This window comes from Platalea leucorodia (assembly GCF_965183815.1).
Source record: "Platalea leucorodia genome assembly, chromosome: 2".
Classification (NCBI taxonomy): domain Eukaryota; kingdom Metazoa; phylum Chordata; class Aves; order Pelecaniformes; family Threskiornithidae; genus Platalea; species Platalea leucorodia.
In genome coordinates, this window is record NC_138824.1 from 132,014,786 (window position 1) to 132,041,645 (window position 26,860).

At 44.7% G+C, this 26,860-nt stretch overlaps 1 protein-coding gene across 1 annotated transcript in view; it reads left to right on the forward strand.

Annotated features, from left to right (window-relative positions):
* Positions 1–21,025, forward strand: part of TBX15 (T-box transcription factor 15) — a gene marked incomplete at its 3' end in the record, with an annotated part of 96,347 nt that extends 75,322 nt beyond the window's left edge. The window contains exons 7-8 of the mRNA XM_082337851.1: positions 5,397–5,494; positions 20,241–21,025. Coding sequence (XP_082193977.1) covers positions 5,397–5,494; positions 20,241–21,025 — 883 coding nt within the window. The remainder of the gene's footprint in view (positions 1–5,396; positions 5,495–20,240) is intronic.
* Positions 21,026–26,860: the final 5,835 nt, after the last annotated feature.

Sequence of the window (26,860 nt, forward strand, 5' to 3'; positions counted from 1 at the left end):
GCTGTTGTCAACTAGCAGAGGACACTCCAGGGCTCAGCTGCTCCCTTTAAAGAGGACACGTACATAGATACACACATAGGAGGGAGAAAAGTCTTAAGGTCCAAGCAGTGTGTGGAAAGGACTCTCCAAATGGGACTTTTCTTAACTGTGCTGGCTGGTTCCTCTTCCCCTTGTGACTTTCTAATCTCATCAGGATCAGTGGTCAACCTGAGTGACGATCATGATGCTCTGTATCTTCCCACATGCTCACCACCACTTCGGTCGGCTACGGTGCATCAGGCTGTAGCTGGAGAATGTCCCACTGAAAATGTAGGCCTCCTTTGAAAAAGAAACAGGGTAATTTGAAAAAGGGGCCATTTGTGAAGCAGGCAAGTGCAGTATATGTCCAAGAGGTTTTCTGCATAAGGTCTTAAAAGAAAAAAAGGTGTGGCAGCAGCAGGGGCCACAGAATGTCTGAGGCTGCTCCAGGGCATCATATCCCAGTGACATTGGGATACTGAATCAGAGCCATAGTTAGAGTTTGCCAGCAAATGATGGAGGAAAAAAAAAGCCCACTGGAAAAACCCAGCATGGTGGGAGAAGAGGAACTCTTAGGCTACTTCTTCCCTAGGACGTTTCCTTTCTGCTTTGTGTTGAGGCTTTTCCATGAAACGGAAAGGGATGTTTTTCCTTCACTTATTTCTTATTCTGATATTGTTTCACTCTTGTTGCCTGCTGCAGAAATTATGGGATTGACTGTTGTTTTTAAGGCTAGTTTCTCTTTTAAATCTTTTACTTCCGTCAGCTCACAGTCTTTCCGTATGATTCCTTATGACTGTGGTCTCCCTTCATTAGTACAAGAGACTGGTAAAAACCTGCTGCTCTGGGACACCCCATCTTGATGTAACTGCCCGTATCCATCTAGGGGAGTGATATTTTCACGGATCCCTTCTTGGATCTCCTTCAGTTGTTTGCATGGGTGTCTCCCTTCGCAGCTGACTGCCTCAGTCCTTGCGCTGGGAAAAGGAGCAGTGAGGTATTCCAGAGGGACGGATGCAAACCACTCAGCAGCTGGACATTGTTTTGCAGTCTTTGAGCACTCAAACCATGTTAACTAGTGGTGTTCAGTAATCTAGCCATTAGCCTTGATGGATTAGGGAGTTAGCCTGTGTTAGAAGGCCAAGTCTTAGTTCCTGGTTATTAGAGATTCCCTCTACATGATTTTTGGTCCCTCTGCTTTATCTGCAAAAGCATGTGGAGAATCTGTAAAAGTGAAACAAGAGAATGGGTCCCGGTGGTGAAAGAATGCCTATGTAATGGATGTACAAGGCAGGTATTACTTGGTTGTTTTCCTGAACCTCAAGACTTTGAGACCCAGAGTTTTTGACATATGGAGCTGAGCTAGCCAAATGTTTGGGTAGTGAGGGTGCAGGTTTAATGCCACAGAGCCTATTTTTGGAGACTGAGTAAAGTTCGTTTGAGAGTGGGATGCTTGTGGGAGCTCCTTATCCAGGAGGAAGCCAGAAGGAACAACAGTCAGGAAACCCAGCAGGGTGGGGGAAGAAAAAAAAAAAACACTAAGCTGAAGGCAAGCAACAGCACTTTCCTTTCAGATGTGGGCAGCTGAGGTGGATAAAAGTTGTTTGTGTTGGAAATGCTCTTTGAGCTTTTGTCTAGGGTAAGGGAGCCAGGAGGGTGCTTGGAGCCAAGAGTTGGGCTTCCCCACTGAACAATGAAGCGATGACCTGAATCCTGCATGCAGCGGGAATGGCAAGGTCGGCCATATGGGATGGATTATGGAGGTGCACAGATAGCTCGTACATCTTTTTTCATTTTTCAGACAATGGAACTGTTTCATTTATTGCCTATTATTAAAACTTTATAGCACTGAAAATAAAAAAATGAATGAAAAAGAGAGAGCGAATTTTGGATACCTTTTAAAGGACTGACCTTATTAAAATAAAGCTGGCAGTGAGTCCTCTTCTGATACTTTTTTTACTTCCTTCATAAAGATGGTGTGAGAGGGGAGGGTTTATGGCCTGATAGACAGTTTGAAGTCAATTTTTCAGCGCAGTTCTTTGGAAGAGAAAGTGGATGCCACATGGATAATGTTCAGCACACTTGGTACCAGCAGCCCTCACCAAAGCCCAAAAGAAGTTGCTGAGATTTCAGAAATGCTGAAAACAATTTTTTTTTTTTTTTTTTTTGTCAGCATTTATTGCTGCCTCAAAATGTCTCTTCATTGGCCAGGAGGCATTCATTTTCCTTGCTAGGGGCTGGAACACACAGAGAATAGCACTCCAGTATTTCTGCTGACTAGGAGGGCATTACCTTTCTGTCCTGTGGTGGAAGTCTGTGACATGGCTCTGGATATCTTGGCACCCCACTAACGTCATAAACTGCTATGGGAGAGAGGGCTGTTAGAGTTGACAGTGATGGAATTTCCTACCCCCTCACCCCACCATTTCTTTACAAAAATAAGAATACACCACAGGAAGAAGAAAAAGAAATATTGAAAGGTTAGGGATAGTGTTGTAAAATCAGTCACGCAAGGGTGGTGTGCATTCTGACCCAAGCGGTTTTTTCATGGCTGCACATCGTTTTTCTGCAATACCCCATACATGCGGTGGCAGGTGCCTAGCAGGTTAGCACAAGGGGCTGCTGTCTCGTGGATCTTGTCTGATGCATGGAAGAATCTGAAAGTTTAGTAAGGATGTGTTCTGCTTAGATATTATTTCAGAAACACCCACAACATTTGCTCTGCACAAAGATTAAAAAAACCCCAAACAAACAAACCAGGAAAAATCTAGTATACAGGGGCCTAAATTTGGGTGTAGAACTGCGCATAACTTTGAGCTCTGTCATCCACACACTTAGGGAGGGTGTTTTATCATGTATGCTAAACATGTGCATGCCTCTGGGGGAGTAAAGGACTCTCATTTGGGGCAGTAGAAGGAAAGAGTTGAAAGAGGTGGCTTTAAGCCAGCTGTGGAGTCTGGCATCCATTCTTCAGGTACCTGTGGCTGCAGTGCTGCCCAGAGCATTACATGGCAATCTGTGAACCCGGTGAAAATGCAGTGTTGCTGCCAGCAGTTGCAGCATGGAAAGAGGAGGGTGACAGGAGCCACGTGCATAGCAAAGGGGCTGTTCTAGACCTGCTCCCCTGGAGCAGGAGGAGGTGGGTCCCTGGTGGCATCCCGCCTTTCCCCAACATACCGGGCAGGAATAGAGCAGCTTTAAAAGCTGCTCTGGTACACTCAGTGCTGCCATTTACCCTCTGTGGGCTCACAGGCACAGTGGAGTCCAACCCCTGAAAGCAGTATATTATTCCTGATTTACTCTTTTATTTCTTCTCTTTATTATCTCCTGACTAGTCTCTTTTTTCCTTTTCTTTTAGAAGTACAAATTATACAGTACTTGCGAGAACTGTATTGATACAGGGGAAAGTGGTAGACAGAGAGCTAGAAACTTTGAACTGTGAGTCAAGCTGAGCTGAGAACGATGCTGGCCTCGGGTAGAGGCAGGGGTAACAGCTTTAACCTGCCTTTACTCTTTCCCTGAGCCACCTCCTGTTAAGGGTTGGATTTTACTGGAAGGGAGTCATGAGAGCAGAGCTAGAAGTCAGATGCTGGTGCAGAGTGGGGTTATGTGCACAGGGATCTAATGACTGAGCCAGACTGTGTGAACACAGGTTTTAGTGAGCCGGCCTCCCTACTTCCCTGCACGATCCTTGTGGCAGATGCAGAGCAGCTGGATTAGCCCAGCTGGAACTTTCAGTCTGCATTTCTGGATGTATAACTTGGTTTTAATCATCAAGGCAGGTCCTTTCAACAGCAGGTTGAATCTTGTTGCATTGCGACTTGCTCAGGGCATTTTATGCCCCCTGGTTATATGGCAGCAGAAGGTCCTCCCTCAGTGTTTGGGCTGGGGATCGTTTATGAGGCTGCAAAAAGGTACCGTTCTCTTCCTGGCTGCGTGTGCCGAGAAGCAGACGGAGTCTGAACATGTGTGGCTTTCTCACACAGGGAGCAGAGGAAATCCTGGAGGTGGTACCAGTCATCAAAGAGCTGCTTTTGCACACAGAGCCCAGCTTAGCAGATGGGTTCGCATTCTGTGCTGCCTCGTTGTCTCTGAGCTCCATGAGCTGGCAGAGGCCGCTGTATTAACCAAATAGTTTTGTTGTAATGTGCTCAGTGCTAGTGTGAGACTGCTATGCAGAGATGTCTTCTGTTTCTACTTCTAACAGCTTAGCAGCTAATAAACACCATGCAACAACCTTTCTTCTAAACCTCCTCTTAAAATACAGAGTTTGATTTGCCAACTCCAATGTATTTAAAGCATCTGAGCTTCCGGGGAGACTTTGGAAAGTTAACTGAGTGAGTGGAGGCACGTGCAGAAAGACATTTTCAGAAGCAAAAGGCAGCTCCAGTATCAGCTCAACATCTGATGAGAGGCTCTGCGGATGTTAGAGCCTTTTGCATTGAAAGGGGATATGTTCTCGCATTTGACGAAGCATCTCTAGTCGTGTTTGATCAGTGCGAGGGCTATAACCCACTGCTGGAAAAGAGGCAGGGGAAGATGAGGAATGGGGAACAGAGCAATGTGCAGCTTCCACAGAGGAGAGCCTTTCCTAGGAAGAAACTCCAGGGGGTCGTCTCATAGAGAACATGGGGGTCTTTCCCTGATAACGCACCTATGTCCTCATTGAGCCTGTGGAGTTGGAGACTTTCAGCAGAGCTAGCATTCTGTGGTGAAAATAAGAACAAATCTGAGACCCCAGCCCTTCAAGAGGAAAAGTTCTAGCTTGATTTTTGGCTTTTTCTCTTTGGTACTGTCTTTGCAGTGAGTTAGGGACCCAAAGCAGAGATGCCACTGATCTTTTATAAAAAACCTCTTATGCATTTCTAGTCGAAGTCCAAAACCAAGGAGATTCCCTTTTGGTCGGCTTCCCGTAGCACTTCAAAGCAGTGTCCAGAACTAGGAGGTGACAGGGAAAGCCAATTAATAAAATCTCTCTGATTCTGAAGGCTGAATCCCAGACCTCCCTCGTTTGCATCACAGCTTGCATCCACAAAGTGTGGAAGCCTGCTCTACGATAAAGCATGCCTTGAGGAGCTGATGGTCATGTGTTCCCTGCAAAACAGACAGAAAGTTTGGGATCCTTGTTAAAAAAAGAAAAAGGTGCTGCAAGACTCTTAGGAGCTTTTGAAATCCTGGGCTGGGGAAATTTCATTTTACTCTAGTGACTAGCACCTGTGCGGGAAGGCTCACTTGAGGAATTCACAGATGCCAAGGTGACCTTTCGGTGGCTGCTGGCAGACTGTCAAGTGAGATGGGAGCCCTCTTCCCCCAGCACCGATACCCTTGCCAGCTGACTGACATTCTTCTTCTCTTCTTGTTTTAATTTCATTGCACAGGACAGGACTGGAGGCCATTATGGAGACCTATGCCTTCTGGAGGCCCCCCGTGCGCACTCTCACCTTTGAAGACTTCACTACCATGCAGAAGCAGCAAGGTGAGCGTACAAAGGGCATGCAAAGAGCTGTAGAAAGAGCAGGAGAAGAGGGTGTAGGAGCAGCAACGCACTCTGCTGTGCGTCCGGCAGCCAGGGTGGGGGTTCACGCACCTCGTTGAGCTCTTGACTGCTGTGAAAGGAGACTGAGCAGAGAGGATGTATGGAAGTGGTGGACAGGCCATGCTTTATGAGGTGCAGTGCAGCCACTTCATCTCCCTGATGTCCCCAGTGCACCTAAGAGCTAGAAGGAGGAGCAGGAAGGAGCGCAGGGTTGGGAGAACCAGCCCGAGTACATGGCATGGGTTAAGTGTGAAGAGAGCACAGAGAGACCAAGGAAACACTCCAGCATGTCAGGCACATTGTTCTCCATTTACAGTTAGAGCTTGCCATTTGTGTGACAACACAAGGGGAAGGGGCATGGGTCCTCTGGAAGCTTTAGGAGACGAGAAATGTGCCTCCCTCCAGGATCATGCTGCCTCGCTTTCAAACCCTGGTGGCCTTGCTGGAGAGAGTTTCTGTTAGTATGAGGCTGGGAAGAATTATTGGGCAGGCCAAGTGTTTTCCGCTTGTTCATGCTGTGTCTTTTCATAGCTTCTGCCCTTTACATCTCTCATTTGTTAAGTAGGGCTTTCATCTCCAATTTCAGGCTGTGTTACTATTTTTTTTTGCGCTGATAGGACTTCCCCATTCACTTCATTGCAGCTATTTCTAGTTAAAAACACAGTGATCACTGGGAAGAGGGGTATCAGGGCAGCCTGGTACTTTTAAAATTCCAATATAAATGCAAGAAAAGAAACAATCCAAAGCCGTGTTCAAATGTGACACCTGTGAGGTTAAGCAATCAAAACCAAATGCATGCCCTGTGCAGCAGATTCTCCAGCCTCTCACATTTGAGCCTGACATCACCCCAAAACTTTCCTCTAGACCTCAAATCCATCTGGGGATGGCGTGGGCTCCTCCAGAAGGAGGGCAGCAGCAGTGGCTGCCGGGGCTGCCCATCACAGGGCAGGAGAGCTTTTGCACAAGCGCAGGGGCCTTGTGTCAAGCAGCGCTTGCAGTGAGGCGTGCAGTCAGAGATGAGTTAAAACAGGGATTCAGAAACGTTTTCATCACCCACCTAAATAGAAACATAACAGCCTCTCCTCCTGGTCATGGTCGCTGAAGCAGCCTCCCTCCTCTGTCGCACTCCCTATTCGGGCTCGCACACCTCCCCTCCCCTCCCCTCCCATTGGTTATCAGATAACATCCTAGTGGTAAGTCCAGCTATTGCTTACGTGGTAAGGTAATATTAGGAAAGGAAAATATTTAATGTATTTTTAGCTTGTTTTAATATAGTTTGGCAGCTGAAAAACCAGGAAGCAAGCCAGTACCCTGTGACCAGCCGGCTCTGTGCAGACCACCACCACCGCACCACAGACTGCTAGGTTTAAGGCAGCCCTTAACTAAAGTTGTATCCACAGGTCGGTCTCAAAACTTGAAACTCGCTACAAAACAGTGCTCTTGAGCTCTGCGTTTAGCCATGCAAAACAACCTCAAGATAATAAATCAGAAATATTCCCTCCATCATAGTGCTCACCTCTCCAGTGGCTGCTGTAACAAGCTGACCCCTGGTCTCAGTGATAAGTGCAAAGCCAAGGTACAAACATTCTCAGTTTTAATTTCTGGCTGCCGGGACAGCCTCCAAGGGCCAGCACAAATATGCTGGTCTGGAGGCCTTGGAATTACTGGCAGAAAGAGCAAGAAATGCTGAGGTGGCCTTAAGCCACATGTGATTCTTCCCTCCAAAGCTAAGACGACCAGGATGCACAGTGCCCATACGTCTCCATCTCCTTGCTTGAAAGCACATGAACTGTCTGACAGGTGAGTAAACCACTGGTGTTTAACAGCTGACTTCAGCATAAGCTATTGCACCTCAGATCCTCTGAGCCTTACCCAGTCTTTTCATGTAAGAGACTTGCCTGCGACTCTACTCCTCTCTCCCACCTGAAGCTTCAGTGCTCTGAGCTTCATGCTGTCATCTCATACCCCTGCATATTTATGAATTAGAAGTTTTCAGGATATTATTTTAATAACAGACACTTTAATTCTAGATCATGCTGTTGTCTCCAAGCTGGGTGAATATGTGGCATTTCTGAATAAACCCTTGAGCAATTGCAAGCCTCCATTTTATCCTTTGAATTGTTAGTTGGGAAACTGCACTGGGGCTGCAGGAGACTTTTGAGACTAGATGTGTCCACTGCAGCTTAAGAGGAGTGCATACTTACTGCAGAGAGACAAGATGAGAGCAGCAAAAGTGGCCACATGCCTAGGAAGAAACATCATCAATGAAGAGTGAGTTATGGTTGTTCAGCCTGGTGAGGAGGGAGAGAATACATAATAGTACTGAAATAAGATGCTGTCTGTGGTGGATAGGAAAAAAGCGATAGGCTGTAGTTACATGAAGTCTAGTGAAGTGCTGGAACAGATCCCCTGTAGGAACTGCGGAATTCAGCCTTGATTTCTAGAGATGAGTCCCCCTTACTGTGGCAGAAAAAAAGATACTCTCTGGGGCAGAAGCTTGGGCCTTCAGCGGTATAAATATAGTGCCTTTATTGCTTTCCAGCTAGATTGTTCTATTATGGATTGCTATGGATTCTTAGCTTTTCTTTTGTCATTTGGTAATTTTTTCATGAAATGAAAGTGTTATCTGCCTTTTCCAAAACAGTTTTGTCAAACAAGTCCAACTGAATTATTTGGTTAAGTTAGATATTTGACTGATAGAAATAACTGTATAGGTGTGGTGGATTTTTGGAGAGCATTTAACTTATTGCCACATGTGCCAGCTTGGAAAAGTTAGCATTAGTGCATATTAAGAAACGAGCAGCTGACTGATCTCAAAGCTGACATGATAAACGTGAAAACACCATCTAGTAAGGACAGTCCTAGTGTTGCTCTGCAGAGACTGGTTCCAGTACTAACTTGTCCAGAACTAAATGAAACAGTGCAGTTGCTAAAAGGTACAAATCTCATAAAGGCTGCAAAGCTGTCAGTAATGATGGGGACAAAGGTACGAAGAGCAATAGAGATTGCTTGGTAACCTGTATGCATTCAAACAAAGCGTGGCTTTTAGTTCAGACAGATACAATATCATGTGTCTAGGAACAAAATGTAGGACTTACATACCCACGAGGTGGGCTGGAAAGTGTTGGCACTGGCAAGAACTTGGAGGTCTCAGTGGATAAACCACTGCACACGCAAGGGACAGTGTATGTAATACTGTGATAAAAAGGGACATGCAATCTTTGGTGTAGAAAAAAAATAGTCGTAAGCAGTGGGGAGACAATTTCCTAGCTGCAAACTGACATTACAATATAGTCTTCTACTGTATGTGGTTTTAAAGGGTGGGAAGAGATTGAAGAGGATTCAGGAAAAAAAAAGTAGAATGATTTGTTGGCTGGAGAAGATGCCTGAGAATGAAAGTGCAGTTTGCATAGTTATTCACAAAGAAGATCAAGTACTGAATCTTTATAGCCTATATTATCTTGCAGAGAGAAGAATGTGTGGTAGCTTTGTGCCACCCATCCTCGACAGACTCTTGTGGCTGCAATTTTCATGTTTTTATCACACAACTGTGTGGAACATGTTTCATTACAGTGGCTCTGATTTTTCTACTCTAACTGAATGTTCATCCCTTTTTGTGGGATGTTACGAGATAAGGAGAACAGAAGTTCCCCCTCATCCACCTTCTCCATACAATTAATTTTTTTACAGATTTTTATGTCCCTCTTCTGTGCTTCTCACAGTGAATAGTGCCAGTCATTTCTTTTATCTTCAAGTGGGAAGTTTTCCAGGTCCTTAATCGTTTCTTTAAAAACAAGTCTGCACAGAGTATTCCAGATGCATCCACATGATACAATTATCTAAAGGTATTATAATTTTTTCCACATTATCCTTTCTCCCACTCAACACACATCCTAGTGCTTTGCTCATTTGTTTGGCCCAAGCTGTATGTTGAGCAAGGGCTACAGCGACACACTGAATCAATACTCGGCGCGCTGGATGCAGCTGTTTCATACAGGGATTAAATAACTTTCTAATCTACACAATGATAGGTTTCAGCTGCCACACAAACTGGAGAGCCTGATATCACGACCAGTCACACAGATGCCTGGCGTGGCTGACTCTAGTGATCCACGAGCTTTATTTGCATGTGTTACTGTTGAAGTAAAGCACATCAGTAAGTGTCTGCAGGTCTGTGACCTGAGGGGTCACCGTATTGTCCTATGAAGAAGAACATGATGTTTCTGTCAGTGAAACCCTCTGACCTGAGTACAAAACCTCTCTTCTGGAGCATGCAATCCAAAAGTCATCACAGCTTTACAAAGTCAAGCACCATGTTTGACACAATCACAGCAGATCTGCAGCCAGCTTGAAAAAAGAAAAGTCCCCTCGACTAAAAACTTTGCAAAAAACGTTCAGAAAACAGCAGTCCAGGAGAGGCTGACCTTCTGGAGAATGATGTCACCTGCTCTGCAGTCTAATTATTACTAGGGAAAAGGGGGCTTGGGATCATTGAATGCACATGGCAATGAGATGTGGGGAAAGCCAAGAATCTATTAAAGTCTTTAATTGGAATATATTTTCAAAATTTAGATTGAACCTCATCCAGATTCTCATTATTAAAAATCTGTGGCTCAGTTTCTTGATTTTAACAGGGAACATAAAAAAAACAAAAAAACAAAAAAACAACAAAAGCGAAGAGAGGGGGGAAAAAGAAAATAAGAATTCCAGTAACTCTGGATTGTGTCACTTTCCAAGAGTAAAAAGAGCCATTGCTGGCTCCTAGGTGATACACAGTTTCCCACAGGATATTGAGATAAGCAGATCCCTGTCGGTGACTGTAAGTTTTGCAAGGACACAGGGACTAAAAAAGCACCGTGACAATGCTAAAACAGTGATCATTATCTGATCCTTCCTATAAAAGCTGATGACTTATGGAAGAAGTAAAATTGAAGGTACCATAGCAGCTGGTAAAAAGAATTGCCTCCTAAGCAGAATATCAGGACCAGTATGAGAGTCACACGATGTGGCATATCGGCAGGTTTGCAGTACATAGTATTTTACTTCACCATTAAATTACTGTTTTGATATGTGCACACTAAACCTGCAAGAGTCAAACATCTTAGCTTTGACTGGTGAGTTCTCAAGGCAGCTTTCCTTTCAAATGAGGTTTCTTCACTTCAATAGATACCTTTGCTGAGGACTTTACCGATTGCTTTCAGTAGATTCAACCTGTTCTCCGTCAGCTTGAGCATCTCCATTGATCTTGCACTGAAGATCTGAGGTAGAGAGGCCACCTATTGGGGAGGGTGTAAAATCTTCATTAATGGCTGTTGAGGTTAGCATCAAAAGCTTGAAGTTTGTCTAAAACAGTACCGGAGGCAGAGGGGTGTGCTCCTCGCCAGTAAGACAGCTGTTGGTCACTCTGGTATCAGCAGGTATCTCTGGTAGCAGCAGATATGCTGCTATCTCTAGAGCAGCATGCGTGTGCAAACTGGCGACTGAGTACAGCTCCTACTGTCTTCCTCTAAGAGGGAACATTGTAATGCCACAGTCTTGTGTCGGCAAGGATATGCACAAAAGGCTCCCTCTCCTCTGTGTGGAAGAGGTTCAACCTGCTCATTTACCACTGGAAAAGAACAATGTTTTCTTGTAGTAGTGATGAGTCCAGACAGACCCTAAGGCTGGATGATATATCAGCAGATGGGAGACAGATACCCTGAGCTGAGATGTTGCTGCTTTTCCAGCTTCCCTGTCTGTAAACATTACTCTTTTCGGGCAGGCATCACCTCTGTGTTGCCAAAGCTTGTCTGTACTGCTTGTTACTCATTTCTTCTTTGGTATACTCTCCTCCATGTCGAGTGTGGTGCCCAGAGAGCTGCTCTTCTTGCACCCATCTGAAAACAATATTGTGAATGCACAAATGTGTATTGGTGTCAAGTGGAGGGAAGACTGAGCCCTTCAGAACTTCATCTGAAGGCATCAGAGGAGCCTTGAGGTAGAAAGAAGCAAATGACTGTTAAGATCCTTTTGGCTTTATCTGATATCCCAGATGCCCAAAATAGTGTCTCCCAAAAGACCAGAGCTGCTGATGTCAAAGGAGGCTGAACAACCTACGAATACATCTGCTTGGCTGCTTGCCTCCTGACGGCAGCCATCAGTTGTCTCAGCCATGCCACCAGGATAATCTGGATGCTGCTTCCCTTTCAAAATCAATTGTGAACGGTCTAGGCTATTGGCAGAGGTCAGGTATCTGGGTTTGGTCTCAATTATCTTCTTGATTCTTTTGACCTTGAAGAGGAGATTGGAAACAGAGTAGTTGTTGCCAGAGTTATTGGGATCAAGAGCTGGTTTCTGCTGCATACTTCAAATGGCTAGTAGATTGACTCATCCAAATGAAGCAACAGGGAACACACTGTTCCAGCTTCTTCTTGGTTGAGCTGCAGACAGTTTTTCTTTAGGGAAGGGGTGCTTCTGGTGCTTCAAGGTCTCATCTTTCACAGTGAAAAGCTAAAATATCCTCCCAGATGTGATCCGAGGGGCTGAGAGTCAAAGTCTGTGCCACCCTCCGATGACCTGAAAGGAGCCTGAAGCACCCTGTTACTCCAGGGAGGTGTTTACCCCGAAGTCTAATTACTGAAGCCTAAATCTCTGTTATCTCATGGGTGGTGATCAGCTTTCACATGGATTAATGGAGGGGGGCAATTATACTTTGATGATTTGCACAGTTTCCTCAGAGCGGCACATTATTTTGTCATGAGTAGAAAGTGGTGTGTGCTTTGAGCTTGCCACAATACTGAGACATTTTTCCTCCATTCAGAAATTTTGAACTACAGTGCTTCTGGGGTTTTATAGTTGTTCATTGTATTTTTTTTGTTGTTTAATATGCTGGAGGTTCCAGGGCCTGTGTTGGCCCAAAGCAGACTCCATCAAGAACGGCAGGAGAGGTTTGCAATTCAGTTTACTTTTGTCACCACCAAAGAAATCACCACGGTTTCAGTTAATTTCAACTGCAAAGTTGCAGCAGCTTCTGTTGTGACTTTCTGAAGGATTTGTGCCACAGGGAGTCCTTTTCTGCATCCTGTTTTCATTCAGCGTCATCTTCTGGAGTAGCTTTCGTGACATGACCTCCTTGTCAATATCTGTGCCCAGCCGATGGTTGTAAATGTGAGAGATTGTGCATAATTGTCACTGATGAACAATTTTCTCCACCAAAGTGGGGAGCTCATCATCATCCAAACCTGAGTTGATTTGATCTGTCTGTACTTGAAGAAGGGAAACAGGAGACATTTCTGTAGAATCTGATGTACAGCTCACGAAAGTGTTGTGTACGCCATCTTACAACTGTCTGCACACAAGACAGAAAGTCACGTCCAACAGGCCTTCTCCTGAGACAGCATGGAGTTGGCCCAAGAATACCGTGTGTTTATATGAGGAGCAGAAAGGAGTATTAAAGATAGTCTGAGGGGACTGGGAAGGCGATGTTGTATCTTACTTTTGGGAAAGCTCTCTTGGTGCTCTGGATATAGATGGGAACTGAAATCAGACGTCCTGAATTGTACTTTTTGTCCACATTAGAAGAAAAGGTTGTTTTTTACCATTAGGTCTTGAAAATATTTTATCTTGGAGGATGACTGAGGCAAGTTTTATCTCTAACTTTCTGACTGCTCAGTTTGTGTTGCAGAAATCTGTAAGAGCTAAAGTAAAGTGTTATTTCGAGTTGTTCTAGATTTACTATTAATTCCAGTCATTGTCGTAATTAGAGGCAAACTTATAAAAAAGATCCTTCTCTATAACTTACCTTAAATAAAATTTCCTTTCATTCCTCACTTTTGTACTATACAGTACCTACTTTCCCCCTTAAATCTATTGCTGTAACCATCTTTTTTGCACTCTGTGAGCTGTATCTCAAAGAACTACAAAGCACTCTTTATGTTTCCCCTACCAACCCAGCAACTTGGCATGCAGTAGATTTCGGGTCTCATTTGGGCCTTTTAAAGATTTTACCAGCGGATTCATAATTTGATAATTGGCCAAGGGCTCCAGAGAGAAAACAGGCAGCTACACTCCGTGAAGACAGAAATGTCTCTCATTCCTATGAAAGAGGGAAGTTTTCGTTCCTAGAAATGGGAAAGAATGAAGAAAGAGTCCAGCACGTCACAGACCAGGTGTCCCTGCCCTTGCTTGGTGAGAGGACAAGAAAGAGGCATCAAAGCTGTTTAGTTTTCCAAGGTGGTGAAGAAGGAACTCAGAGGGGCAGCGGTGGCACAAGAAGGATGTGATGAAGAATCTTTAAGTCCTTCTGAAGGTTGTAGGTTTGAGTTTTGGAAAACTAGGAATGGGAAGAGAAGACCTCGGGCTGTCAGTTACACTTGCAAGACAAAAGTTGTCATGATATGTGAGAGCAGGAGTGACACCTGATTTTGTGGCATTTAGATGCTTGGAGATGCAAGCAGGCATCGAGCATGACTGGAGCATGTGCTGCTTGAAGCAGGAATAAATCCCGGTTTGCACTAGGCCTGGCTCTTAAAGGACATGAGATCAGATGATTACAGTGGCACCCTCTGGCCTCGTAATCTATCAGTCAGATCACCTGGCAAGCTGCACAAACCCTCCCTCATAACTGTCTCAGATTTCCACCTTTGGGCAAGTACTTCATTTTTGTTCCGCGACCAAAGGTACAGTAACTTGGAAGACAGGGAGTAAGTTTCATAAGCCATACTTAGGGTGCATGCATGTGTGAGGGCTCAGAACGGGAAAGGGATTTTTATGTTTTTGTTCAAATTTGTTTTCCTGCATGCATGCCATCATTTTTGTTTACTGTTGCGTCCAAGGGTAGAACATCGCAAAAAACTGGTAAGGGTTGGTCTCTCCCATGCTATAGAAAATCCCTTTACATATGTGTACATGTCTGTAGAGCCTTCACAAAAATCAGACCTTTCAGGAGTGACAGAGTACGTCTGCATGGATGGGCTCCTCTGTCTGTGTTCCACGCTGGCCAGACACATGCCAGCTCCCAGCCAGCTCCGTTTGGAAAGCTGGAGAGCTACATTAGCATGGCTCTGTGCCCAAGTGAATATAAACTGCCTCTCAGGAGGGCTTATTAGCTCAAGCAAAGCGCCAGGAGGAGAGCCGCGTGCCAGATGAATGACTAGTGGCCACAGCCCCTCTTTCCTGAACCCTCAGGTGCTCGGACACATGCCTATCACACGGTGGAGATGCTGATGTGTTGAGTGTGGGTCAGAAGAGGGGCTGTGGAGACCGATCAGCAAAGCTGTGCACTGATCACTCCAAAGCATCTGGCCTTCGGGCTAGGTCCTGCTTACATCTGAAGGTGGGAGAAGACAGCTGGGCTGAGGCTGTGGGCCAGACACTGTGCTGCTGGGCTGAGTACAGCCTCTGAGCCATAGGCTGGCCATGCTGAACATGCAGCCCATATCTGTGGCCGTGATAAGCTAAACTACCTTGTAGGTGGAAGTGGGCTGAGCTGTTTAAGGAGTGTTTGCACTCAAAGAATAATAACTTTGTGCTGACTGACACATCAAAATGTAAAATGTTAAGACAAATCACCTTGCGGTTCCCATCCTTGTTAGAAAGTCAAGGTACGAGCTCTGAGGACCCTCAGCCACATCTGTTCTTAATGAGACAGTGAATACCAGGTTATCACTGTCTGAGCCCAACCATGCCAAGAGCTGGAGGCTGCTGATGTGGTCAGATAATGGCAGTGATCAAGTTGCCCAAACTATTCTAAAGCTCTTGCCTGTAGCTGTCTGATGAGACTCTACTGTTGCACAGAGCATGGCCCTCACGTTCAGATATCTTGTGCTGACTGCAACTTCAGCTTGTGCTTGCTCTCCTCCTGCACTAAGCAAGGACTTCAAGGACTGAGAGGTTTGTATGGAGGCACTGCAGGTGATGGTAGCAACTGATGCCTGGAAACATTAGCAAGGAAAGTACACTGCAGTTGAGTCCAAAGTGTGATTTATGTGCACCTTTCAGATAAAGGAGGCTGGGATAAGTTGTGGGTCAACTGACTAGTGTGGTGTCATTCATAAGAGAGATCCCAGAAGTTTTTCCGTGCACAATTGCTTCAGGCTCCCTTGGCACTGATGCTCTCCCCCCTATCTCCCTGTTGCCAGAACGCTCCCTTGGCTAACACTGGCTGCTGGCAGATGTGTTTTCCATCTACACTGCAGTGTTAGAAGTTCTCTACGTGACATGCCCTGTATGGAAGAGATCCCCTTTGCCTTTCAGACATCCTAGCACGCTGAATGCTTCAAGAATACTCCAGCCCCTCATTTTTAGGCACATCGTACCCATGAACTGTGTGTGTTTGGGCTTGCAGTTTACCCTGAAATTGTCCTTACACAAGCTCAGTCTAGGTAAAAGCAAAAGCAAGGGTCTATCGGGAACATATAGAGAGACAGCACCATTACCAAGGCTTAGAAGGACACAGGTGACAGGAAGGAAAGACTGGTCATAAGCTAATTGGGATGAAATTTTAACGGCAGTTCTTATTTGTATCCAGATGAGAAGCTGTAGTTTCTTCCCTAATCCTTGTGGGCAGGTATTTGATACTGGTGCACAGCCAGCATTTCCATATGGTGTTCACAAGAGAGAACACTGGCATGAGGAAGAAGGTTTGCCTTTACATCCCACCCTCTCCACAGGGTTTCCCTGTCTTCCACCATGATTTCATTCTTCTTTTTCCCACCTCCCCTCTTTACCAATGATTTCTTACCTCTTGGTCCATTTTGCAGCTTTTGACCTTTCTTGCATTAGATCATTCTCCACTCCCCTCTTTTGAAATGCTCCTGTCCCTTTGATAAGGTCAATGTAGTTATCACTTGTACACCCAGACAGAGAGCGGGCTCCTTTTAGGATGGCACCAGGGCTTGGCTAAGCCCTTGGCACAATGGCAGGACACTGTGAGGATGGACACTTTCATCTGCCATGCAGGGCAAGATTCAGATATAAAGGAGGGAGGTTTGAAGTTACGAACCTTGCATTTTATACAAATGTGACTTGTTAACTGCACATGCCTGTGACTGATATATGCAGCACCAGAAATGATCTTCAGAAGACTGGACACAAGAGTAATTAATCACTCTGGAATAATGATAAGTGTGGAGGTGAGAGATACTGTGACATTCGTGGTAAATGCTGCTGGTGTTGGCAATTATTTCTGGGGCAATAGTGAGTAGAGAAAAGGAACAGAGGAGAATTATTAAGGGATTCATTTTGTTCTTCCTTAAATGTGGTTTCACTTGACTTAAACCAGACCTAAACATAGCCTTGTGTATCAGTTTAACTAGATTGGTTTGTATCCATGCCTTCCATTAAAATGACATACACATCTGTGTATCTAAGACTGTAGTATGGTGTAGATATACTTGCTGGGCTTGCTGCCATCTCTAGGGATATTTGGCTGACTTTGTAACAACTACAGTCCAAGTTATAACTTCAGAAAAGTCCAGGTCGTGTTTGGCCCATGCTTAGTGCTGCCAGCAAAGATGGATCAGAAATATCGTTCAGAGCAGAGTAGAGCTGTTTGCTTTCTGAAGAGGGTGAGCTGAGATGGGCCTTGCTTTGTCTTGTTTCCCGTTCCACTTAAAGGTGTAAACATTATTCTGCAAATGCTCAAGAACTTCAGGATTCTGCGTTACGCTCTGTTGCAGCAGAATTGCGGTGTGTCCTGTGCTTATAGTTGGCATTTGCAGCAAAGCATTCTTGAAAGACACTTGTCAGGTCTGGCATTTGCTCCTGTTGATACATCTCTCACCTCCTCATCATTTTAAAGTTAAGGAGAAAAAGAAAAAAGTCTTTTTTACTTTGTTTCCTAATTATTATGTTGTCACTTCAGGGTGTTTCTGTTAGCCCGCAAATAGGGATAATTCAGAGCAGGATCACTTAATCCCTCTTTTGGGGTAACCTGAAATGTGCGGTTCAGTGTTTCAGTTTTGGAACCATTGAGAATACCTTGTAATTGCTAATCAGAGAGCTCTACTTGCTCTCTGTGGAGACAGAGCCTCGGCTATGGGTATGGCTTGATTGTAACTCCTTAGCAGATGTTTAAATCCTAATGCTTGAGCTAACTGGTGTGTGTGCTCTTCTCCTGCATAGTTTTTAAAGGTTAACTATGGGGTAAAGGAAGACTGAATTGAAGACATTGTAGTTAATCATTTATTCTACATATTTTATTTCAAACAGATCATTAAATGCTCGTATATCTATACATATGTATTTTTACTTATTCTCCAGACACTGTCAGCAAGTCACCATCTGAAGTTTGTTCATGAAATATGTGGTGTAAAGAATCAAGTGCGGAATTACTGTGGGTTAAATACATCTCACTTTGTGCTGTATTTGTTTTGTGATTATGTGACCTCTGTATTTTGAGCTTTGATAGCTAAGTGATGATATATGAACTCAGCTGTCTGCCTGCCCTCTCTGTCAGAGGTTACCCTCTTTAGTGCAGGGCTAACAGGAAAATGCGTGTCTGTAGCTGTGTACCTCAGTTCAAACTCACCTTTATCAGCAATTCCAATTAAAATAGACTTTGCAATGAAACTACTTGTGTAGAGGCAGACGTTCCCTTCTGCCGATCCTGCTGCAGTATTGACAACCTGTAACAGAGATACAGGGAGAAAGGCTGGAGGAGGTACCATCTTAACTTATTACAACAAAATTAGCCAGAGATTGTCTGTCAGAGACTTTAAATGAACATTTAAATGAACATTGAACATAAATGAACAGGAAATGTACCTTTTAAAATAAATACTAAATTAGAAATTCACACAAAAAAGTCTTTGAACTCTGGAGCAAAAATGCATTGCAAGTTTGAGCATTTCAATGTTGTCAAGAAGGGAATATAGAGAGGTCATGATCCCATTTGAAACTTCAAATTTTCTCATTAATTCTAATGGAGATTTGACTCAATGCTTCTCTTTTATGCTTCTGAATGAATGTCAAAAGGAGTCAGTGGCTTAGCAATAAGCATTCATCCCCATGATTGGTAATGGTAATGACTGCTTTGACTTAGCAACACAGAAACATGCATTTTCTTGATGCTGCCTGGGTCAGCTGCAGCCACTCCAGGCTGTGCTTACCCAAGGCTGTTTTTCTTCTTTTTTCTGGCTCTTGTTTCAAATTTTTTTTTAAATTAAAAAATCCCAAATATTTTTCATGTCTTAAAGACATATTTTCACTCTAATGCCCCATTCTGTTTCACCCTTGATGTGTTAGAAAGAGTCAGATATCATAGAATCATAGAATAGTTTGGGTTGGAGGGGACCTTTAAAGGTCATCTCGTCCAAGCCCCCTGCAATGAGCAGGGACATCTTCAACTAACCATCCTGTTTTGGTTTGGTTTTGTTTTTTTTTTTTTTTTTCCCACAAGGAGACACAAGAGAAAGCTGTCCCTTACTTTTGATCCTCAATGTGCAATCTCTGCCTTGATTAAATTTCAGTTGCCCACTCTACCGCCCTCTTTTCCAGTCCCTTTGCCTCTCACCTGTCATCTTCTACCCTGTCCAAAATGCTGCCTCACCAGTTGTCTTCCTAGTTCCTCTGGTTCTACTTATTCCCTGGTCAAATCTCTTCACCAGCACCTCTTTGCTCCTTTTACAGGACTCTTCAGTGTTAGTTGCCCTAATGCAGAAATGGGATCTCATGCAAAGGGAATAATTCAAACAAACAAAAAAAATTTCACAGCAAAAAACTGCATTCCCTTAAGCACAGAACTGATTTTCCTGGCTGACCAAGAAAGCTTCCTCTAAATCAGAATCTTGCCTATAAATAATCTCTTCTCAAGCTCAAAATTCTGCCACCAGCTTCTTCCTATCACTTACTTTCAGTTTGTTACTGTAGTATTGGTAGTATTACACAGTATTCTTTTCCCAGATGAGAACATGTGAGCATCCCTGCTGTGCAAAATAATCAATTCTATAATTCATAGCATAAATAATGTATAATACATTGATACTATCAACATGTATATATATCAATATTTTGTTAACACCAGTGATACAACATATGGAATCCCTCTTAAGTTAAAGCACATGATTGAAAATCCTGACACGTCCCCTTTCTCTGCTCAGTGGAACAGGCTATAGCTTGAAACTGTGTCCCTTCATTTTAGTGTTACTTCTGGCTTAAATCAGTACCACTGCACCACGAGCCATCTGAAAAAACTGTTGAATAGTGCAGAAGTCCAACATGCTTTCAGCCACTTCCCACCATAAGCTCCCTGAGCAGATGATGAAGCATGTTTGTAGCGGGGCCATGCAGCCCACTGACTGGTGGCCTTCCTGCAGACCGGGAGAGGGAGACGAGACTTTTTTTTTTTTTAAAAATAGACTAGATAAATATGCCTGGAAATGGCAGCTCTCTCGACTGATGGAGCGGTGCTTCCTTGCAGATTTTCCCACTGCCTTCAATTGCTCTGTGGCATGCTTGCTTCCCTCTCCTATTTTGAAAGGGAAGAAAATCTCCATTGAAAAACAAAATCATAACAAAAAAGCAGCAGGAAAGACCAAGGGATGCTATTAATAAAGTGAGGGCTCTTGCCAAGAAAGGCTGAGTTTTCCAGCGGCCATTTTACCACCCTTGTTTCTTTATTAAACAAAGCTGTTTTTTAATGAGACTGTCTCGTTTTGCAGATGTGGTCCTGGGCTCTGAACATCCTCCCATGTGTTTTGTTTTGCAGGAGGCAGCACAGGCACCTCCCCGACCACGTCCAGCACGGGGACCCCGTCGCCCTCTGCTTCCTCTCACCTTCTCTCTCCGTCCTGCTCTCCTCCAGCCTTCCATCTGGCCCCCAACACTTTCAACGTTGGCTGCCGTGAGAGTCAGCTTTGCAACCTCAACCTGTCTGATTATCCCCCGTGCGCCAGAAGCAACATGGCCGCCTTGCAGAGCTACCCAGGGCTGAGCGATGGCGGCTACAACCGGCTGCAGAGCAGCACCGCTTCCGCCTCGCAGCCCTCCGAAACCTTCATGCCTCAGAGGACTCCATCCTTGATCTCAGGAATGCCAACTCCTTCCTCCCTGCCCAGCAACAGCAAGATGGAGGCGTACAGCGGCCAGCTGGGGTCCTTCCCCAGCTCCCAGTTTCAGTATGTCATGCAAGCAGGCAATCCTGCCTCCACCTCCTCCTCTTCACACATGTTCGGTGGTGGCCACATGCAGCAGAGCTCCTACAACACCTTCTCCCTGCACAATCCCTACAACCTCTATGGATACAATTTCCCTGCTTCCCCCAGGCTGGCGGCAAGCCCAGAGAAACTCACCACCTCCCAAAGCACTTTACTCTGCTCTTCCCCATCCAGCGCGGCCTTTGGAGAGAGGCAATACATTTCCACGGGGATGGATCATGGGATGCACATGATCAGCCCTCCCTCCAGCAACCAGCAGATGGCCAACGCCTGTGACAACAGACAGTACGGTGCGGTTCAGGGCTCCTCCTCACAGATGTCTGTGCACATGGTCTAACACGCCGTGCCTCTCCTTGGCGTCGAAGGCAGCTGGACCTTCATCGTTTCCAGGGGTAAACCCATCCCAGTACCTTTTTGCCTTCAATCTTATAGTGGAACTAGTATTGTAATGATAAATAAGAACACAAGCCATCTAGCTATGCACCACAGAACCTTGTGGAAAGCCTCGACTGACAGCCATCACAGCTTGTTGTAGCCCAGGGCCTCCAGACCTGGCACGGAGCATCTGCTCTTTCTGGACATTGCAGAAAGAAGGGCATGACTTTAACGAGAAGCTGGAGAAAAGCAGCTGAATATACTGTTTATGCATTAACTCTCAGCTTGTGTGAGCTCTCGGCGTGGAGGGAGCCATGCCACTGTGCTCTCTCCTCCGGGAGCTGAAGAAAGGCAGTCTCCCAAGCCTTCGTACTCTGAAGCTGCACTGCTTTAAAGACCTTCCCCTTCCCAGGCTGTTCCTCACTGCTGGAGCGGCTCAGCCCATTTCTGAAGCCAACAGTGGCCTGTGGCTCCTTCTCCCACTGTAGCGCAGGAATGCCGCTGCTGGGCTGGAGATTCTCCTCCCAAAGAGGTTTCTGTATTTTCACCATGGCTCTGCCCAACGAGCGGTTTCTTTCCGAGGGTCGAGCTTACCAGCACCCAGCCTGCAGACAGAGATGGGAGAGAGAGACGAGAGAGAAAAGTTTTAACTTACAAGTGAGCCTCAGACATAAGCAGGGACTGATCTTCGGAGAGATGTATGGGGGAGAGGGGGCTCAGCTCCTGTTGATGTGACCCGAAGTGATGCACCCAAACCGAAAGGACAATAGCCTTTGTGGGGAACGTGTGTCCCGTAGCACTCAACCCAATGGGAGGAAACTGTCCAGACTGAGCTCATGGGGAAGAGCAATGAGAAAAGAGAGCTCTGCTCTACAGAAGTGCAGCCGGCCTCTCTCAACTTGCATGCAAGAGTTGCCATAGAAAACCATTAGCATTTCAGTAACAGTGAGGTCGAGTATTCGCCAACCTCCTGCCTGCCACGTGATCTCTGTTTAACCAAATAGATCATTGCCTTTGACATCTTTCTTTTCTGTTTTTTTTCTTCTCTTTTTTTTTTTTTCTTCAAATTCTTTAAAAATAAGAAAACAATTGTAGCTCGGTGCAAGCTATGCATTTAAGTTGTGTGAAAATGCAAATACCAAGTAACAGAATACAGATATTATTGAGATTTGTTGTGAGGTGTTGTAGATAAATGTATTTATATGCCTAGTGAGGGATTCAATATTATGAATATAAAAGAGGGCAATAAAAATGGTATGTAAAATATGTATGAAGAAAAAGGTGTATAAAGATTTGCCCTATGCACGGAACTCTGTTTCTAAGTGCCAAGCACAGAATGCGCTAAATAAATCTTTGCAATTGTTCCCTCTGTGTTTTTCTCTGTCTGTGAGGCTTCCTCAGTGGTCTTCTAGAGACAGACATTTTCAAAATACTGCCATGCCTGTTCGCACAACAGAAGAAAGGAAAGACAGGGTGCTAAATTGTGAAGTCCGGGCAATATTACAATAAAAATTAAAATTCTGTCTTCTCAAGAGATTTTGAAAATTGAGTGTTTGGGATGTGTAAGGTGCCTGCCTTCCCAGGAAGTGTGTCTTATGGACAGCTAGAGTTGTCATTTTGATTGCTAAAGTCTAATAAAAAGCTCTTCAGAATAATTTTTCACAGTCGATATAGAAAAAAATACTTACAAATAAGCATAATTTGTTTCTCATTTTGAAATGTCATTTTGGGGTATGTGTCAGTTTTTCATTTGCACTGCATTTCAAATATGAGATTGAGCCATTAACACTGAAAGCAGTGGGGAAGCTGAAGCACCCCCAAACCTGGCTGTAAGTTATGGCTGCAGAGTTTACAGCTTTCCTTGCGTCAATAAACTTTTTTTTTTCTGAATTGAAATAGCACCAGGAAGGTAGAAAGACCTTGAAAGATAAATTCTGCAAGCATTTCTTAATTTTTATTTTTACAGGGGAAGATAAATATACCGGTACCGTTCCCAGTTCTGTGCCTAGCCTGTCCGACTGTATTCTGGCTTTTATTGTGCCTAGCCGTGGCTGCTGCTAAAAAGAGTTGGAGCGACTATGGATGGGAGAGAATCTGTCCCTCTCCTTGTTGTCTTCTGTTTACCCCTAATAATTAATTCTTGGTTTAATCTTGAAACGGGGAGTTCTATAGCCTTTCTAAAAGTCCTTTCAGAATCTTTCAGAAATATTCTTCAATCTGTACTTTGAGGTTTGCCGTGCTTTGGGTTTGACTCCATCCTATGGCAATGATTTCTACAGGCTAATAGTATGTCGTGTGAACTAGTATTTCCTTCTGCTGGCTATTTGTGTTAGATTGCTCTTTCTTATTTATTTCGTTTAATTCTTTGTGAGTGAGTCTGTATTTCAGCTAAGAGGAGAATGTGATTCAACAAAATCATTCTCAGTATGAAAATATACATTTCTAATCTTGAATAAAACAAAAAATTAATTTAATAAAAAATTATCACTGAAAACAGTCGCTGAAGAAAGCAAAAGACAGATGTAGGGCACAACCTTCAATATTAGCGTGAAGAACTGGAATCCCAGTTTCCATGCATTTTAGTAGGAGTCCGTGGGGAAGAGCTTTGAAATTGTCACCCAGACTCTTCAACAATATGATCCATCAAGGTACTGAGCACCCTGTCCCTGATGCAACCCAGCTCTTCAGCATACTGAGATAATGTTACTCCATCTAACTGCCTTCAGTGTGAAACTTATTGACCTTAGGGTGAGCATTTATTGACCATATTTATTAACCATATTTATAGACATATTTATTTAGCTCTTTTGTGGCACATATATAAAATGACAGAGATTAGTTAGCTAGATAGTTATTCCTTCACCTTAGCATATGTTTAAGTGTTTTGTTGATTCTGGATCAGAATATTTAGCATCAAGACTGAAAAAGAACAGGAAAAAAATACCTGAGAGAGGCTTTTCTGTCCCAAGATGTAAAGCTGTAAATACACAAATATGACTCGGTGTGAAAGTTACGCTGACGGACAATGAGGATTAAAAACAAGCTGACAGTGAAATGGGAAAAGAATAGTAAACTTTATCCCTGGTTGTCACTGTGCAAAGCAAAAGTAGAGCAGTGTTTGGAAGGCAGTATCAAAAATAACAGGCTAAAGCATGTTAAAATGATTTACTTAGTGTTCAGTTAGGTGCACAGGTGAAATCCTCCTAGGATACCACTCCCCTGAGCAGAAAACCTGCTTAAGGCCTTGACAACTTCCCAGAAACACGAGGTGAGCATTATATTTGAAACGGACCCAGGCATGACAGAAGTATCTCGTGTACAGCAGTGGCTCTTCTCCCCCTGCCGCCCCCATGGGCACACAAGGCTCTGACCCATTTGCCACCTTGTACTGAGGCTTCCCAGAGAAGAGGCGATGGCAATGGGCAATGGGAGAGATGCACTGGGGCCATCTGGGAGATCTGCTTGGGACCAGCTCGCCCGGTGGGCAGCCTGGGTTGCAGCGCACACAGCAGCCACCCCGGGAAGGCTCCCTTTCCTTGGGTGACTGCCCTAACCACAGGGCTTGAGAGCCCTTCTGGCATGGTCACGCTCTCATCCAAGAACCCTTTGATTGCTCATTTGCAAAGCATGTGTGCGTGGGGGGCAGAGGTGGCTGTTGTGTGGTTCCTTTCCCCTTTCTTCCTTCCCTGCTTCACCACAAACATTTGAACCCCTCGGCCAACTTTAAGCAGCTTTGATGATAGTGTGGTCACAGTTGCAAAGATATGTTCTCACATGTTGCTTTAGAAGAGACAGGGGAGGAGGACAGGGCCCTTATTCATTTTCCCAGTGCAGGGAAGGCCACCGTGTGACATCTCCTCATTCAAAGAAGCCACACAAGGATCAGGTATCCTGCATGCATGCCCCCCCACCGCCCAAGTTTCGACTGGCATAAGCATGTTATTAGACACCAGAAGATCTACAAAGAGCTGCAGAAACCCGGGAGTCTTTCCTCCACCACTCCTGGGCTGACCCATTTGCTCTTAGCCCATGCAGGCTTCTGGCTTCCAGTCCAGGAGAAGAGAAGGCTCTCAGAAGCTGCAAATTTAGAAGGTGAAACATCGTGTACCTCTTTGAAGAAGTACCCATTTTTAAAAGCCCGATTCAAATTCCAGGAAGGGTAGTGGAAATCTCGATGATAGGAGATCCCTCATCTTGCAGCACAGGCTGTTCCAAATGCAAACCTGGCAACTTGTTACACAAATGAAAAGGATGGGGCAAAAATAATCAGAGCAGGTTTGTCAGCTTTGCAAAGTTTATTTAGCTTCATTCCTTAACACACTGACAGGCACGGCACATAAATATTAACATGACCACAGCTCAGCAAAACCAGGACATTGCACTCCAGTGCGACATAGTGTTCTTGGAGGGAATGTAAGTACTATGTGCGAAATGCTCAGGGTACAAACATAAATACAATTTAGGTACACAGCCTGTGACATTATGTTAAATATACTACAGCAAAAATTACAGCAGATGATCTACTAGTGTGGTTCATTTATCGCATACTGGGTGAAGCTTTACTGACGTAGGTGAGGGCTGACAGCTAGTCATTTGCCATTAAAAAAAAGAAAAAGCGTGCAGATTTTTTTTCCCCCAACACAACTAGGTGCATTGACCCAGAGCACACCTCCCGTGTTAGACTAGCACTAGAAGATGAGTTTTGCTGGATGTTGCTTCTTGGGCATCATTCTAAACAAAACAACAACATGAAAGTGCACCCAAGGATTGGGTAGAGGAACACCTCAGCATGCCAATTACATGCTGTTTCTTCTGTTTCTTCCTTAGAGAACCAGCCTGCAGGACCAGGCCTGCAATCCAGCATTTTGAGTCCACTGGTGTGACCATTTCTAAGAGCTTGTCTGTTGGTCTGCTGGGAGGGGTTTGTGTAGCCTGCTGCTGACCCACAAAACTGCTGCTGGAAAAGTGGCTCACTCAGTTTTCTGACTGCTCCTTCTAATTTGTCTGTAATTGCTGTCTAGGAAAATGTGTAGAATACAGCTAAAATCCCTGGAACTCTTTTCAAGGGTTGTTTTTTCCATGTCAGTAACTGTTGCTGATCACCCCAGAAGAGTAATATGACCACAAAGGGAAAGAGCAGTGTATGGAGCACACCTCTTTAAATATTAGCTCCTTTCTACAATAAAAATCTGCAATAATTCTAGCGTGCCTGAACAGAGGACTAGGCTGGAAAAGAGCAGTTCACACGGCTGCACGCTGTCGTGTTGCGACAGCCCAGTGATGAGAATGGCTTCTGTGCTCGGCATCGGCTGATTCAGGGAGGAGCAATAAAGCCCCACAGTAGGGTTAATTGTGCAATAATCTGTCTCTGGAGCACTGAGCTTGTCTATTTTTCTGACTTAAAGTGGAACTCGTTGCATTTTGTGAGGCAGAAGGGTTAGGAGCCTGTATAATTTTACACTGGTTGAAGTTCCTACAGATGCTGTTCTTATTCCAGTAACGTTCTAAATTTGTTGAGCATTTTGGAAGCTCCGACATTCAGCTGGATAATGCCCATCTCTGCTGAGATAGGGTGACTTCTGCGGGCTCCTCTTGGATGCTTTCACAAGCAGTCTTACACTTTGCTACGCCATGTCTCCCCTTGAGCATCCAGCACCGTGCACACCTCAGGACACGATTTGCCAGCTGACTGGATGCAGCAGTACTGGAGAGACACAGAGTTGGCCCAACTGGGGCTGCGAGCAGAGAGTATCAGCTCTTCTCTTAGGGTGATGGGGAGGGTGGTGCTGGTTCTGCC